The sequence below is a fragment of the Branchiostoma lanceolatum genome, chromosome 9, assembly GCF_035083965.1.
Source record: "Branchiostoma lanceolatum isolate klBraLanc5 chromosome 9, klBraLanc5.hap2, whole genome shotgun sequence".
In the NCBI taxonomy this organism is placed as follows: Eukaryota; Metazoa; Chordata; class Leptocardii; order Amphioxiformes; family Branchiostomatidae; genus Branchiostoma; species Branchiostoma lanceolatum.
Genome location: NC_089730.1, coordinates 1292950 through 1311014, shown reverse-complemented (window position 1 = coordinate 1311014; position 18065 = coordinate 1292950). Strand labels below are relative to the sequence as shown.

Genomic DNA, 18065 nt, shown 5'->3' with positions numbered 1-18065 from the left:
AGAATTTGTCGGAAATTCATTTCATAACATGTCAATTGACAAAAAGAATTCGCACTCGAGGGTATTTTTTTATGGTCGGAAAATTTGGTTTTTGAGATAATGACGCCATCTTTTTCTTCTAGCTGCACTTTTCTTAATCCCCGCATGAAGGCGCTGCAGGAGGGTCTGCGATTGGTGACTTTCCAATATGGCGCCGAAAAACGAATGTCGGGATGGATGAACCACAGCACCAAGAGACCACGTCTAGCGATGTAATAGACGTTAAACAAGGACAACAACAACACAAGAAAATCTGCAAAGTTCAGGTAAACTTGGAGGCTGTTAGCAACTTCTGGTCATACCTGTTACTTAACCGATTTATCAGGAAACAGTATATTGTCGCCAACATTAAATATACATGTAATGGTACATACAGTGCACACTGAGAGCGAGTCTCTTTACTCTCCAAGCAGGAGTGGGTCCGGCAGGTTTTTGACGTGTTTTTAGGCTTTTTTGTCGCCCAAAAAAGACAAAGTAGAAAGTCCGACAAAAACGCCTAGAAACACGTCAAAAACCTGCCGGACCCACTCCTCTGCTTGGAGAGTAGTCTCTTGAAGTTCTTCCAGCTACAGTTTCACATAATAAGATGTTCCAGGCTTGTGGCCGGGGCACCTTAGTGAGAAGACAGCTGAGGCAGCTAAGACACAAGTATGAAGTCCTGGTGCAGGAACTGGGAGACCCCGCCTTCCCTGTTCACATTACCTGGACATCTACACTGCCGTGTGTGTCTACTGTTCTACCCAAGGTAAGACATCTACACTGCCATGTGTGTCTACTGTTCTACCCAAGGTAAGACATTGATACACTGCCATGTGTGTCTACTGTTCTACCCAAGGTAAGACATCTACACTGCCATGTGTGTCTACTGTTCTACCCAAGGTAAGACATCTATATTGCCATGTGTGTCTACTGTTCTACCCAAGGTAAGACATCTGCACTGCCATGTGTGTCTACTGTTCTACCCAAGGTAAGACATCGATACACTGCCATGTGTGTCTACTGTTCTACCCAAGGTAAGACATCGATACACTGCCATGTGTGTCTACTGTTCTACCCAAGGTAAGACATCGATACACTGCCATGTGTGTCTACTGTTCTACCCAAGGTTAGACACCTACACTACCATGTGTGTCTACTGTTCTATCCAAGGTAAGACATCTACACTGCCATGTGTGTCTACTGTTCTACCCAAGGCAAGACATCTACACTGCCATGTGTGTCTACTAGTACTGTTCTACCCAAGGTAAGACATCTACACTGCCATGTGTGTCTACTGTTCTACCCAAGGTAAGACATCTACGCTGCCATGTGTGTCTACTAGTACTGTTCTACCCAAGGTAAGACATCTACACTGCCATGTGTGAGTACTGTTCTACCCAAGGTAATCACTTTACCAAAAAATGAGTACCTAGCTTAGGTTAGGGACGTCCCTCATCGGATAGACGTTAAATGGAGGTCCTGTGTTTGAGGAGAGCCACACCTGAAGCACGTAACACACTTAACGAAAAGAGTAGGGGTCCTTCCCGGTGTGTGTGGATCATATAAATCTGTCCGGATATGCAGCTTGTACTCTTCAGTACAAACCTGGTGGGTTACGCCTTGATGCGGTTTACCGGGTATGGAATACAAACAATGCAAACAAACATCTACACTGCCATGTATGTGTGTCTACTGTTCTACCCAAGGCAAGACATTGCTACACTGCCATGTGTGTCTACTGTTCTACCCAAGGTAAGACATCGATACACTGCCATGTGTGTCTACTGTTCTACCCAAGGTAAGACATCGATACACTGCCATGTGTGTCTACTGTTCTACCCAAGGTAAGACATCGATACACTGCCATGTGTGTCTACTGTTCTACCCAAGGTAAGACATCTGCACTGCCATGTGTGTCTACTGTTCTACCCAAGGTAAGACATCAATACACTGCCATGTGTGTCTACTGTTCTACCCAAGGTAAGACATCTGCACTGCCATGTACATGTGTGTCAAATGTAGTTGCAATACATGATAAGCTAAGAAATATTTCCCAAAAAAGTCTTTGACCATCATTTTAATAACTTATGTCTTATCTTACATTTATCAGAGCAAGTCAAGAATTCAAGTGAAGCAAACTGCAGACAAACATGTAACCAAAACATCAGATCAGGATAATGCATGGCCGTCCAAGAAAGATGCCAGTACGGAAACAGTTTTTCCTCGGGACATAGGAGAGGACTGTATTCGTAGTGGGAGAACTCAAACGGAGAACACAGAACACTTGCACTCCAAGTGTCAGGCAGGGGAAATTGTGAATGTGAAGAGGACAAGTACCAAAATTGACGGTGGAACATTGGATCAACTTGGCCATGAAACTCGCATCAACAACCAAGACCAGAGCCAGATTGGTACACCTGAACTTGAAGGAAGCAAACAGCTATTGCCGCCACTCAGTGAGAATCAAGAGAACCAAATAAGGACAAATTGCTCAGAAACAGACACAGTAACTGATGTTAGGAGAGAGAGTCCTTCTCCAAGGCCTGAAAGTATGGAGGAAGTACCAGACAAGGGGAATCTGGGAGAACATTTGGGTTCTGAGGGAAGATACAAATGGACAAGTGAACTGTATACCCCTAGCCAGAGGACACATGATGATATCATCCAAGATGGGATTTCCTTGTCCAAAAAGGCAGCACACTGTGACTCAGTAGATCATGTTCACACTAATCACAGTACTGACAACCATTCTGAGGTTGGTCCTGAAGAGCCACATGTAGGACAGGCCTCACTAGTGGAGGAAACATCTGTATGGGAACTTGAAGACTCTTTTGCAGGTAAGTTCTGGCTGTTTTAACACCCCTGTTTAACTCTTTTCACCCGGAAATCATGACAGGTGCCGAGACATTCAATTATACTGGTTGGGATTTGGACAACACCTGTTGACAGAAAGTTTACCAGGAATGTGTACGTGAAACTGTATTGCAGTGGCATTGCCATACTCAAGGGGTAGTGAAGACTCAGTCGCGTTTGGGACTGCATCCTTGCAGCTTCGTCACAAAGCTGGAAAAAAAAGTTAACGTAGTCATGTACAAGAATGGGGATGATTATGTCACACAGTAGGACAAGTTTACTTTGCAATGATAGGACATTATTATATTAGTTTACTACAAATGCACTGATACTAGTGATAGGACAAGTTTATTTTACACTGATGAAGACAGCAGCTGATAGCTACATGTATATAGGTTGTTCGCAACTCTGACCCGATTCACACTGGGAATATTTCTGGACATACGACTATGGCATAGAAAATCGTACGGGCCATAAAAATGCCTGCCGTAAGACATGTAGCTAGTTCACACTTAGGGAAGAAGGTGTCATATGCCGAAGACGAAAGTCTTTGGGGTAAAGAACAGCATTTCACTCGCCCATAGACTTCAATGATGAACATATAAGAAAAAGGCTGTTAAAAGTCACCTACCTGAAGTTTAGGTCATGGAAAACTCACATTGGCAGCGTAGTCTGACCTCTAAAGTGTCAATCTACTGAGTTTCGCCGATTTTCCACCGGCGCAAAGTGGTGAAATTCTGGCCAAAACATGGCGAGATGACCTTTGACCCCCCTTCACAAGACCTGATCACATCCAAACTACACCTATTTCAAAGTGTACCGGACACTTCAAACACGGCTAAAACCCTGTTTTTCTAACTAAATGAAATAGCCACAACCCTTACCTGTCAATTCCAGCTCAAAAACACCAACATTTCCAACAAAGAGGCCTCCTACAGCTACTTTTAAATAGCATATACATGCGGTTTCTGTATGCCATTAAAATGGACCCTCTGCGCATGACTGTAATGGTGAACTTTGGCCTTTTACAGCCTACAGGTTCAAGATTGACAAATTTCAATCACTTCTCATGTTGCGGGTAAGAGTTGTCAAGCACTGACCCAAGTTTCAAAGATCTCTGACCTGGAACGGTCCCCTGGGAATACTTTGGGAGACAGGTGTCAGAGAGCTTTTCTCAGGCTGTGGCAGTTGAAAGGTCCCATGTCATTTTGCAAGAAAAACTGACATAAGCAGGAGAAAAAGTTAAAAGCTGCTCACCCTGACATAAGTAGGTTACTCTTCCTCACTTTGGCCACCTAAAGTTGTATTCAAAAGCTGCCAGGATACACTTTGAAGCATTCAATGACAGTGCATACAACAATTGTCAGCACTGTCACTAAAAGTTCCAAAAAAGTTTAAAAAATGGCAAAATAACTCAAAAATGGAAACATTTCTAATACATCTGACTCAAGTGAGTTAGCTGAAGCCAAAGCTAATCTCTTTCCCCCCCAAAAAAACAATTCGAAGGCAAATATAAGCCCTTAAGCCCCACCTGACACCCCCCCCCCCCCAAGTCTGTGCACAGTATGCACTCATTAAATGCTTCAAAGTCTGATCTCTCAGCTTGTAAATGCAACTCCAGGTCCCTGAATGTATTGGGAGCTATCTCTATATGCCAGGGTGACCAGCTTTTAACATTTTCCCCTCTATGTTTCACTTTTTTTATCAATCATATGGGCCCTCAAACCACAACCATAGCCTTCATAGCACCTGTCTCAAGAAGTACTCCCAGGGGACCATTCCTAGGAGAATAGTCCCCTGGGAATCTTCAAAAGTTGTGACGATGCCCGGCAACTCTTCCCTACATCACGTGAAGCGACTAGCAGCTGTCAATATTGAATTTGAATCCCCTATCAAAACCCTTATAGGGTAAAGAACAGCATTTCACTCGCCCATAGACTTCAATGATGAACATATAAGAAAAAGGCTGTTAAAAGTCACCTACCTGAAGTTTAGGTCATGGAAAACTCACATTGGCAGCGTAGTCTGACCTCTAAAGTGTCAATCTACTGAGTTTCGCCGATTTTCCACCGGCGCAAAGTGGTGAAATTCTGGCCAAAACATGGCGAGATGACCTTTGACCCCCCTTCACAAGACCTGATCACATCCAAACTACACCTATTTCAAAGTGTACCGGACACTTCAAACACGGCTAAAACCCTGTTTTTCTAACTAAATGAAATAGCCACAACCCTTACCTGTCAATTCCAGCTCAAAAACACCAACATTTCCAACAAAGAGGCCTCCTACAGCTACTTTTAAATAGCATATACATGCGGTTTCTGTATGCCATTAAAATGGACCCTCTGCGCATGACTGTAATGGTGAACTTTGTCCTTTGTCGTATGCTGTTGTCGTACGTCCAGAAATTTTCCCAGTGTGAATTGGGTCTATGTTTACCAATCTGATGAAACTGATTTATGGCAGATATGGATTAATTAGATGCTGCTTTAACATGTAGGTGTTCCTGGGATACCTGGATACCCAACGGACCCAATAGAACTGAGGAAGATGAGAAGTCACATCAGCATGGAACTGCTCTGGGTTCAACAGGCCATCACCAGTAGGAAAAATGTAAGGGCAGTTTATTTGTACTTCTGCAGTGCTCATGATCAGTGTCTTAATTTTTTTTCATTTTTGTGTCTAACTTCCATGTAGTTTGGACTGGAACAAATTGAACAAATATGACTGTCACAAGACTATCAGACATTCATTGTGTAAGATTAAAAATCATCATAAGACCTGAAACATTGATGAGGACATTTGATTGACAGATTTAGGAGATATCTGTATTACTTATTAGTAGTTAAAAATGTGATTAGTTAGAAAATACGTTCGGCAGGAAGCGTCCAAGATTTCTTGCGTGACCTAATACTCACATGAATATGCTCCTGCAGAAGAACCTACCTCGACAACAGATTTGCTCATTTTTTCTGAAGTTGTCCAATTTTTCAGGGCTACATATTTTAAAGTACATCTCAGTAAAGGTATGCCTTTATGTTAGCCTCTGCCAGGCTCCAGAGGTGGCTGGAAAGAGTACAAATTGGGCAAATAGAGTAGTCCTCTATAGGAATACAGTTTGCCACTCTGAGCGACTTAGAGTGGACTAACTACTCTATTTGCCCAATTTGTTCTCTTTCCACTCCAGCTGCCATTGGAGCTTGGTAGAGGCTACATGTACATGTAGATGCAAAATGACACCCAAAGTACAACTTTGTGAAATATTATGTTTTTTCACAGTACCTGAGAATGAAACACAAGTTGGAGCAGTGAGATGTGATGATAGTCTTCAGTACTGTGTCCACCTCTGAGTGAGTGATTAGCTATATGTAACATCTACTAGGTTCAAACAAACAAACAAACAAACTAGTAGGGATGCTTGTTATACAATTTATAGCCTTTCAACTGATAAGAGTCAAATTTGAGCATGCATTGTCTTCGTTTTTATTACCTTCGCCAGAAGGTTTATTACCTTTGAGGCTCTGCCAGAAGGTTACGTTTTTGGTACATGTAGCATTCGTGTGTATTTCTGTCTTTGACCGCAACGACTCCAGAAGGCCTGGAAGGATTGTCCTGATATATTGGTACATGTAACTACATGTGGTTAGGTCTTCACAAGATCTCAAAATGATTAGATGTAGGGCCACCTAGGGGTTTGTTATGGTACTGCAGCAGTGAAACGTTTTTTGTTTGTTGATCTTTTGATCTGCAGATGGTACGGTCACGTAGATTGGACTGTTAGATTGACAAAGTCGGAGGGGGTGAGCAAAATTTAATGAAAACACTCCCCGGAATAAAATTACGGATTGGAAAAGTGGCAGATGAATTATTAAGAATATACATGTATGATATTAATAATCACTAACTACAATATTAATAATCACTTGATACAATAATCTATGTCATTGTCCATTTCCTTTCTCAAGAATTTAAGAATTTTTTTAAAATCCCAGCTTAGTAAAGGGACTCATTCACCACTTGTGCAATTTTCAATGTTGCCAACGAAAAAAGAACAGCGCTAGCAACACTTCGCCCCATTCGCCGATTTCACACTTCCCAAGATGCACCGTCGGGGTGTCGTAAAACCGATTTTGCGTTAATTCTTCTTAGCGTGCGAAAGTAAGATTCTAAGAACGTAATGAACTCCGCACGCTTCAAATCGGTAAGCGCTGTTTATTCATGACCTCTAATCGCCCAGAAAACACCACAGCGCTTATTATCAAAGTCTATGATAGGAAAACATTGCCAGATTTAAACTGAACAGTTGAATCGGTTGACATAGGGTTTGTTTTTCTGCTTATTTCCTGATTGGGGTAGCTTTATTACTGCTATGTCGGTATTAACGCAAAATCGGCAGTAACTTTATTAACTTGTTTGGTTGGGGGTCGATGTCTGTGTTTTGATTGAAAATTTAATAAAGTGAGAGCGTGTGTGTGTGCTTGTGTGTGACGTAGAGTAGTACTAGTAGAAGAGTAGAGCTTCCTTGGCCCAAATTTTCTACTTCGTGCAAATAATTACCGCAAATCTAGTTCTCAGGCCCGAAATTTAGGTAATGCACTGCATAACCTGGTTTTACAAATAACTTGCACCAATCAAAACATCGTTGCGCTGCACAACTGCGCAAGCGGGTATTTCGCACGCTGTTCAAGTTCAGAAAAAGTGACCGATACCCCCCAAAAAGGCTAGGGTCGGGGGGGTTTTGCTAGGGTCGGTCGGGTAACCGGAAACACAACATTTTTTTCCCTAGGCCTAGCATCTTTTTATGGAAGTGCAGGGGCGTTGTTGTTATAAACTCTTAAACTGCATGTTTCTTAGTATTAGATCATACTTCATATTTAAATAATGTAAACAGATTTTATAACTGTTACAAAAGCTGTTAATGACATTGTTATTTCTCAAAATGACAACTTGGAAATGAAAATTTGTCTCCATTTAATGTGCTTCAAATGTACAAGTCTTATAAGTGACAATAGTGTCTGTATTGATTTCTACAAGTAAAAAAGAGATATAGAAAACAAGCACAAGCTTGCATGTAACAACTGTATTTTTGTGCTGCACCAAACTACAATTTATTTTCATCCTATATACATGTAGGCCCACAGTATTGATAAACTACCAATCTGACCTTAAAAAGTATATCCAACCCTGTGTCTGGTATACATGTATGATCTTTGACCTAAACAATCACAGAGTGAGGAAAAACAGTCAAACAAAACAACTTGTACAATTTGTAACACTTTTCTTGAACAATGAAGTCAACACCCATTTAATTTCACAGCAACTTGAGTAAGCTGTACTAATGTCAACTGTGGTATCACCCCCTTCATAAGACCAGTATGAGTTTGTAGACCTTGCCCGCAATGGGTATTATGAATAATCCCAAATACTTCAGTGTTAAGCACAACTGCAAGTGTATAGTGGCCTCACCATTATTTTAAAAACTACAATCATTAATGGTTCCCAGCCCATATTTTCAGAAGGGACAAGGACTTTGTTATGAGCTGTTGAAACAGAAAAAATACTGTTAACCATTTACATCTACACCATTCCAGTCAGGAAACTCATAACTATCCCAGTATGAATACTCATCTTCTGAGGTCACAGTACCATTGCAATGGGCAGTTTCAAAACATGTACTGTAAATCCATTTGATATTGTGATTGGTAATTTTAGCGGTGGGGAGTAAGGGAGTAGTTCACTGTATTTAGTTTTAACAGCGGGAACAAACATCACTCTCTGGAATGTCAAACATTTGTGATAATGAACTTTTAGCTGTTGACTAGTGACTGTATTGGCTTAAATTAGATAAAGTTACCATTGACAAATAAAGAATTCCAGTACTTCCAGTCTAGGAACTGCACAACAGTTGTATTTACTGCTACAATAAATGTAATTAAAGTGCATTTAATGTAGTGTTCTTTTTGGCTTGGTGAATCTTCTGTGCTGAAACATTATATGCTACAACTGTTGAAAAGGCATTACAAAATTGAATATGAACATACATGTACATTTACTTGTATATAATTTATTTACACAGTTGATGTAGAGATGGTATGACATTTTCTGGAAAAGTCTTTAGTTCATAATTATTGAATATCACTTAGTTTTGTCTACGAGAAGAGTGTGTCTCAATTTAGACCACTGGTCATATCTTAACTCACTGGAAGCAAGAAGTGCAAGACTGCAAATACAACTCACTACAAGTACCCTTTTATGCATTGGCATGATATTCAACAGTTCAGTCATGCTCTTTTGGTGTATATTCATTGCCTAAATTTATAAAGTCATGTATCAACAACAGTTACTGCAGTCGCCGTATGATCGCAAATTGATGGCAGTCTTGACAGCCACTAACACAGAATTCAGCTGTCTTGTTACGGAAAAGGCTGTCTTAGGTCTTCGTCTGAGGCCAATTCTGACACAGCCTACTTTAAAAGCCTACAGCCTCAAAATTGTCTGACAACCTATATGTGCAATGTACAGCAAATGTGACTGCACTGTAACTCAGTATTTCAATTGAGGTATTTACACATAATCAAAGTGAAGGACTGTAAGTTCACAACAAGCTAAGAACGGATTCCCTTGTGCTAACTTTTTGAAGTCAATGCACTGCCCATGGTCGTCTTGTCAGCAGGTTTCCCCGATTTCAGCAACTGGTCAGCAAAAAACATGGCCTGAAAGTACAAAAAAGGTTGATATGTTATGGAAACAGTAAGACAGGGTAACTGGCTTTTTATGTTGTTACAGAATATTAAAGAATACAAGAACTTCAAGTTACACATTTTTTTCTAAATGTCAAGTCAACCTGAGATGACAGACTTCAGTCACCCCCTTACTCATATACTGCTTTGCAACCCTTCCAATCCCAAAAATAGCATAACAAACGGGGTTAATTTCTTAATCTATTAAGAGGCTCTGTCTGTAAAAACCAACCATAGGGTGGCCAAAGTAAAAAAATGAAATTTTCTTAAACTTTGTGTGGTGGTAGCGCCTTGGCCCAATCCTACAAAAATGGAAAAGTTTTGGGTTACCAGTTGCCACGGCAATGGCCATTTTTCAAAATGGCGGATTTTCGCCTTGTGAAGGCCTCTCTCTCACTCAAAATGGACCATCTTTAGCCTACTTCAACTCTGACTCCATTGTCATTTGCTGTGATAGGATAGAATTGAAGGATAGAAGAATAAAATTGGCCAATTTATCGCTAAGTTTGCCATCCTTTGCACTCAACATGTGTAAATAAACTGATGATATGCTTATGAATTCAATATGTTACATTTTGTATAACCTGGGAGTGAGTGAATTTGACACAAAGTGTGTGTGTGTGTTTCCTTCAAGTGCCATCCCGGTAACCACAACAACCCCCTCCCCTTAGTGCCGCCCATTTTGTCCCCTAGGGTTAATGGACTACTTATTGCCTTCACCGTTGGCAGAAGGGTATATTTTGGGTCGGGATTTCTGGAGTGATGGTGTTGGCGATATAACTCTTGATGCCATGGATGGATGTTGGTGATTTTTGGCAGGTAAGTTTCTGTTGGGGAGACAAAGGTGAAGTTCGAAGATGGTTCTTCTGGGGGTTCCTTTGGCGCTGAAGTGGACCTTGTGTTTGTCAATTTGTTGGTGGTATAACTCGAGAGAAATTAAATGGATCATGATGAAATTTAGTAGGTTGTTGGGTGTCTGGGAAATGAAGGTCAAGTTTGAAGATGGGTCTTCTGGGGGGTTCCTACAGTACTACAGTGGGCATTTTTTGTCGAAATTTTGAAGGAGGATAACTCGAGCAGGGTTTGGTGGATCTTAAATGTTTTGGGCAGGTAGAAACGATTAGTGATGATTAACAGAAAATTAAATGCAAATCAGGTGCTTCTTCGCTTGATTAAAAAATGAAAAGTTGAAATTCCCTTTTTTGGATGATGACACCACAAGAATACTACATGTAGTAGAGTGACATTTTTGGGTCAACATGTGAGCAGTGCTTTTCACAATGGCGCTTGAAGACATATGGACTGAGAACTGAGAGGAAAACTGATTGATATAGCGATTAGGCCACAGCAAGTAAATTTTATGGATAACATCAGCACGCGCATTGATTTTTGCCTGATTATGAAAAACAAGAGTTTTCTACCCTTTGCCAATGGTCTATATATAAAAAATGGGGCAATGTGTTTCAAACGTCTGTCTGTGAGTGTCAGTTCCATTGCAAAAACGTTACAAAAAAAGGCATTTGGCATGTAGGAATGGTGAAAAATCGGTACAAAATAATGTGTTACACAATTAATGTGTATATGCAAGCTGTAATAAGGTTGCTCCACGTCACCAACTTACTGGAGGACACAGTGCAGCCCTCATACCAAACTTGAATTATTATGTAATTCACTCACTCTCTCCCATAGCTTAGTCAGCCGTCGGGGCAGCATAGCTTTGAAAGTGTCCGATGTGGTTTTCTTGAATGAAGTGAAGTACATTTCATTCAAGAAACAAATCCCATAACAGGGTCAGGGTTTGCAGAATCGGTGGGGTAACCTCAGCATTCTACCCGCTCTGGGCCTCAAGGGTATGCATGGGGGTTTGACCTCTTATGGAATTTCCTTGACGAGAAACTGGGTCAAGCTGTGGGTGGGCTAGAGGGGAGACTAAAGGGATTGCGCCTGCGCCCAGACCGCACGATGAGAGACTCCAAGTAAAAAACATGGTTTAAACCATTGAAAATTCTTTTTGGTGGGATTTTTTGTGAAATCTGGGCAATATAGGATAGGCTGTGGTAGGATAGACTCTGTATTTGCTGAATTAGTTGAAATAAATGGTCTTTCTCTACCTTGTGGGGTTTGGCACCCCCCTGATATAGTGGGATGGTCTTCAACTGAGTGTTTGAAGCCTGTAGGGCCTATCCAAGGGCTCTGATTAGGGGGGGTTATCTGGAGAATAGCCGTATAGAATTTGTCAGGGATGAATCTGATGACAGTTGACATAACTGGTTAGTATTTGAGGGTAAGTTATTTTAGTCTGATGTTTTGATTCCTGAGATAATGACACCTTCTTTTTCTTAACTTCCCCATAGGGCTACATGCATTACTGCCATTTATTGTATCCCTTTAGTCTCCCCTATAGGAAATTCACATAGGATAGAGGCAGACCATTTTGGTCCATTTCATGGGGTTTTAGCCTTAGACCTGTTACCTAAGCAATGGTCAGACCTCATTTGGCTCATTTTTATTAATAAATTATCCCATTTTTGTTATTTTTAGCCATTTTTCTGAGTTTTTAACCCCGCCTCCAATCAGTGCCTGGCTGCAGCTAGGCTATGTGTACAAAGGATGGGATTTGAGTATTCTAAAGGTGAATTGAAAGGGGGGGGGTCCCTAATGGTGAGGGGGGTCTCATACCAGGTGAATATTGTGTTTTGACCTTGTCAAACTCTTTTTCTATGCTCTATGCCTTGTTTATAGCTGCTTTTTGTGATGGTTTCTACACACTTGTCTTGCTTTTAGGCCTGTCAGGGCCCCTGTATTGACTTTTGTTGTACCTCAAAAGGAAATTCAGGTGCCTACTATAGGGAAAAAAGTCCCCCCTGTACTGGGGTGACCAAATTTTAACTTTATTTACCTGTTTCTGACAATTTTCCACCTATAATGGGTAACTTGGCCATTCCTAGCCTAACTTAGGAGAGCAGCCCTGACACCTGTTAGGTCATCAACTCCCAGGGGACTGTTTTTGGTCTGAGGTCTTTGATACTCAGGATTCTAACTCACAACCCTACCCCGCATTGTGTGATATGATTGACAGCTGTCAATTCTGAAATTGATTTCTCTAATAGGGGAGACTAAAGGGATTGCGCCTGCGCCCAGACCGCACGATGAGAGACTCCAAGTAAAAAACATGGTTTAAACCATTGAAAATTCTTTTTGGTGGGATTTTTTGTGAAATCTGGGCAATATAGGATAGGCTGTGGTAGGATAGACTCTGTATTTGCTGAATTAGTTGAAATAAATGGTCTTTCTCTACCTTGTGGGGTTTGGCACCCCCCTGATATAGTGGGATGGTCTTCAACTGGGTGTTTGAAGCCTGTAGGGCCTATCCAAGGGCTCTGATTAGGGGGGGTTATCTGGAGAATAGCCGTATAGAATTTGTCAGGGATGAATCTGATGACAGTTGACATAACTGGTTAGTATTTGAGGGTAAGTTATTGTAGTCTGATGTTTTGATTCCTGAGATAATGACACCTTCTTTTTCTTAACTTCCCCATAGGGCTACATGCATTACTGCCATTTATTGTATCCCTTTAGTCTCCCCTAGAGGGAAGGCAACAGCTGATCATATGGCAGGTGTGGGGGGGGGGGGGGGGTGGCAGCAATGAACTCCACCAAGACTGGTAGAAAAGTCATTTATCATAAACAAACTTGTAAGTACTCAGTATACAATAGGATGTAAGGGAAGAGGTACAAGGGGAAATAAACTGGAAGTTGAATAGGGCAGCTAGGGAATGAGAGAGCCTTTGTTTGACACAAATTTAAAACATATGTCTAACACTTAGACTAGAGTGTACCTGAATGCATGTGCTCGTATACAGTGTGTATGAGTGTGGGTTGGAATGTTGTAAGTGTGTATGTTTGTACAATGTATAGTTATGTTTAGCCATAAGTATGGCTAAACATATTGTTTTCTCTCATGTTTCTTCTTCTTCTCCTCCTGTCAAATCTTCAAATCGATTCATCTCTGTCATTTTTTGACCAAATGACCTGAAATTTGGTACAGAGGTAATGTAGGCAAAAACCAATGTGCGTTCTTTTCCTTTTTTTGATATTGACCTTGAAAGTGATTTTATTGAGGTTTTTAGGCTATTTTTAGCATATCTTGGCCTCCTGCGCCCTGGTATTTCAACCGAATGACCTGAAATTTGCTGTATATGTGGCTTGAACAAATATTTAAAGGACTACATTCCCATTTTTGGCATACATATATTCAAAACGATTTATTACAGGAGGACTTAGCACCTTCGTTTATGAGGGCAATTGTGAAAATCTTTTGTTACAAATTGTTCGAACATTGAAACATTTGGATAGATGGTTTGAAACTGTTCTAAATAAAGAGATTTTTGTGTAGTTACGTTCGAAATGTTTCCAACGTATGTGAAATAAGTTCAAACATGTTATAAGTTTCAATTCTAATTGTTTGAACACTTTAGAACTATTGTGACTTAGACATTCTTTTAATCAAAATAGTTCAAACATATTACAAATATTATATTAAAACCCTCTCGGTGACTTTGAATTGACTCAAATATGTTGTTTTTGGTCATTTCCTTCGTCTCCTGTCAAATCTTCATATGTATACTATGGAAAACTTCATTCTTCCCTGGGGTTGATCTTTTTTAATTCAATTTTGAACTGGGTTGATTATGCGCAAGAGTGTAATTTTCAGCGGATATTTTTCGACTGGTTTACATGGAAATGGCAGGGAATATCCCATTCTTGCAAGGGGAGGACTCTTTAATTATTTCTTTCAATTTTGAGCTGGAATGGTTATGAAAAAGTCCATTTTTTAGCAGAAGTGTATTTGTTAATCAATTAGTGGATATGGTTGTGGACTGGTCCATATTGTGTTGAGGTGCTACTGGAAGACTCAATTTTGGACTGGGGTGATTCATTTTTTTAGTGCAAGTATTTTAGAATGGTCCATCGTTATTTTGGGAGAGTCCATTTTTTGCATGGCGAGGAGTATGGCTAAACATGCTGTATTTGCTCGCAAATGTTGCCTTTCTAGTGTTGCTTCTGTTGCTCATTTCTTTCATGAAGCCACAATGCTACTGTCCTGTTGGCCTATTGACTGAGCAGTAAAGGAACAGGGAACATGGTCCTCCATGTTTGAGAATTTAAAACCGGGGATAACGAACTCATATACGATGTACATGTATGCTCATTGCCCACCGACACCTCCACCCCCAACCCCTGTAGCATCCCCAAAGCAATATGATCAGTTGCATTACCACCAGCCCACCCACAGAGTGACCCATCTTTTCCTCAAGAAAATTCCATTAGATGCCAAACCTCCATAAATAGCCTTGGGGCCCAGTCAGGATAGAATACTGTGGTAGCCCACCCCACTAGCCCACCCAATCGATTCCTCAAACCCATGATTGAGTATATCATTGTCTAGCTGTCTGTCTGTCTGTTGAAGACAAAATAATGAAGACGGGGGATTTTTGAGGCACAGAATTTTAGGTATATACAGACAGTCAGGCCAGCAATAGCGGAAAGAATTTCAGTTGAGACGAAGTGAGCATTATTTAGTCACAGTCAGTCTGCTGCATGACTCATGAGACTCCACTGTACCGGAAACCTTTCTCTGCGTTCCGGATCTTAATTCATGATGATTTTGATGTTGACATCAGTGTTAGTTACTGAATTGAATACAGGGATAAGAGGCTTGTTGGTTGTAATACCATGTTTTATCGCCTAAATTCTTTTTGCTTATGGTTTACAAGTTTCAAAATGTGCATATCCGGATATCTTGTTTTCATTTTGTACAAAGTGAACATAACAGTTCACTCCACTTTGCACGTTTTGACAAATTCATGGCTAGATTCAAACAAAGAAGATTTAAGTTGTGTAAATAAGTCACTTGAGCTTTACACTTATTCTAATACATTTAAGTATTCTAAGGTGCGCCTTTCTTAGCATAGAGATTTAACAATTGACATGTGGCATGTGTCTGTGATTTTCTTTTGTACGACATACATGTATATTCAAAAGTTCCCTGAAATTTGGCTTTGCAAACATTTTACATTTCAGTCGCCATGTTTATACATTACTTCCAACTCCTTCTATGTGTTACAATGTGCCAGTTGTAGTGTTGTCGATACAGAATTAATATCAGGTTCCTCCGTCAATGCTAAGTTCCCAAATTCCACCATCACATTAACAACAACCACAAACAGTAACATGCACAACTCAACATATACCATCACATAACACATCCAAAACATTTTGGTTAAGCAATCTTTCCAGCAAAATAACTTTTATACCTGAACCTAAATGAACTTCCAATCCTTTATAAACATACAGTTACCAACACATACACCACACACAAACCTGTCCCCCAAACCATAACATACCTTTCAAACACATCATTCATACATATTTTAATCATGTAGTTCCCGCGGAAATGCAGATGGCGTAACCAATCCATTTAAGAACAGGTGAAACCAGACAGGTGATAATTAGGAATGCCATGTGCTCTTATAAGCGAGAAGAACACACGTACACGAGCACAGGACAGAAGTCGCACGTTCGGAGCAAGGGCGAAGGATGCGGGAGGAACGCTGCAAGCCGAAGCTGGAGGAATCCAACCCCCACCCCATCCGAGAAACATTGAAAGTGAACGTGGCAGGTTTTGGATATTCTTTTGAAGTTGTATGGGTTGCTATGCATGTTTGCTCCCTCCTTACCAGTATTTTACCGAGTTGGCCACGTAAACTGTGGACTGGACTGGGAGTCCGGTGTTAACGAAGACAATTGTGGAATGGACGGAATGTGGCCATGTAATTTGTAATGTTGGACTGGGAGTCCGGTGTTAACGAAGACAATTGTGGAATTGACAGAATGTGGCCATGTAATTTGTAATGTTGGACTGGGAGTCCGGAATAACGAAGACAATTGTGGAATGGACGGAATGTGGCCATGTAATTTGTAATGTTGCACTGGGAGTCCGGAATAACGAAGACAATTGTGGAATGGACGGAATGTGGCCATGTAATTTGTAATGTTGCACTGGGAGTCCGGAATAACGAAGACAATTGTGGAATTGACGGAATGTGGCCATGTAATTTGTAATGTTGGACTGGGAGTCCGGAATAACGAAGACAATTGTGGAATTGACGGAATGTGGCCATGTAATTTGTAATGTTGGACTGGGAGTCCGGAATAACGAAGACAATTGTGGAATTGACGGAATATGGCCATGTAATTTGTAATGTTGGACTGGGAGTCCGGAATAACGAAGACAATTGTGGAATTGACGGAATATGGCCATGTAATTTGTAATGTTGGACTGGGAGTCCGGTGTTAACGAAGACAATTGTGGAATGGACGGAATATGGCCATGTAATTTGTAATTTTGGACTGGGAGTCCGGAAAAAGAAGACAATTGTGGAATGTACGAAATATGGCCATGTAATTTATACTTTGGGACTTGGAGTCCGGTATTAACGTAGACAATGGTGGAACGGACCGAATTTGGCTACGTAATTTGTAAATTTTGACTGATAGTCCAGTAATAGCGAAGGGAAGATATTTATGGAACGGACGGAATATGGCCACGCCATGTGTAATTCTGGACCTAGAGTCTGGTAGTAACGAAGTTAATTGTGGAGCGGGTGAAATTTGGCCGTGCAAATGTAATTTTGGACTGGCAGTCCGGTATATACGAAAACAATTGTGGAACGGACGGAATATGGCCAAGCCGGATGTAATGCTAGACTGGGAGTCCGGTGTTAGTGAACCTCATATTACGGGTCGGACGTGGCCGCGTATAATTTGTAATTTTGGACTGGGAGTTTTGTGTAAGAGAAGACAATTGGGGAATAGGCGGAGTATGGCCATGTAATTTGTAAATCTGGACTGGGAGTCCGGTGTTAGCGAAGAAAATTGTGGAATTTGACGGAATGTGGCCGCGTATAATTTGTAACTATGGACTGGGAGTCTAGTCCGGTATTGGTGAAGACAATTGTGGAACGGACGGAATGAAGTGAATGAAGTCACGTGAATTGCAATTTTTGGCTGGGAGTACGGTGTTAAAGAAGACAATTGTGGAATGGACGGAATGTGGCCACGTTATTTGTAATTTTGGACTGGGAGTCCATGTTAGCGATGACATTTGTGGAATGGACGGAAGCTTGCCACGTAATTTGTAAGTTTGGACTGGGAGTCCGGGTTTATAAACGAAACAATTGTGGAATGTACTGAATGTGGCTACGTCATGTGTAATTTTGGGTTGAGAGTCCGCTGTTAGAGAAGACCTTTGTGGAACGGACGGAAGGTGGCTGCGTAATTTGGGACTGGGAAGACTATTGTGGAATGGACTGAATGAAGCTACATATGTACGTAAGTGGTAAGTTGGACAGGGTGCATCTTGTCCGGCAACAACTACGATACTGTATTTGA

The 18065-nt window shown here is 41.0% G+C and overlaps 2 protein-coding genes across 6 annotated transcripts in view; one reads left to right on the top strand and one right to left on the bottom strand.

Moving 5' to 3' along the window:
* The first annotated feature begins 127 nt into the window (after positions 1-127).
* On the top strand, positions 128-8813 carry LOC136441709 (uncharacterized). Of its 3 annotated transcripts, none has more exons than XM_066438144.1 (5): positions 128-305; positions 626-784; positions 2129-2855; positions 5372-5484; positions 6151-8813. In XM_066438144.1, exons 1-5 carry the CDS (start codon positions 213-215, stop codon positions 6181-6183), a joined length of 1125 nt encoding a protein of 374 aa, XP_066294241.1. In that variant the 5' UTR covers positions 128-212; the 3' UTR covers positions 6184-8813. The 3 variants fall into 3 exon arrangements, with proteins under 3 accessions (XP_066294241.1, XP_066294243.1, XP_066294242.1); XM_066438145.1 differs by having other exon boundaries at positions 130-305; positions 635-784; XM_066438146.1 differs by lacking the exon at positions 626-784.
* LOC136441708 (cilia- and flagella-associated protein 157-like) overlaps positions 7826-18065 on the bottom strand; it is a 30620-nt gene continuing 20380 nt past the window's right edge. For all 3 annotated transcript variants that reach the window (XM_066438142.1, XM_066438143.1, XM_066438140.1), the window contains one exon: positions 7826-9584. In XM_066438142.1, coding sequence (XP_066294239.1) covers positions 9498-9584 — 87 coding nt within the window. In that variant the 3' untranslated portion in view covers positions 7826-9497. The remainder of the gene's footprint in view (positions 9585-18065) is intronic.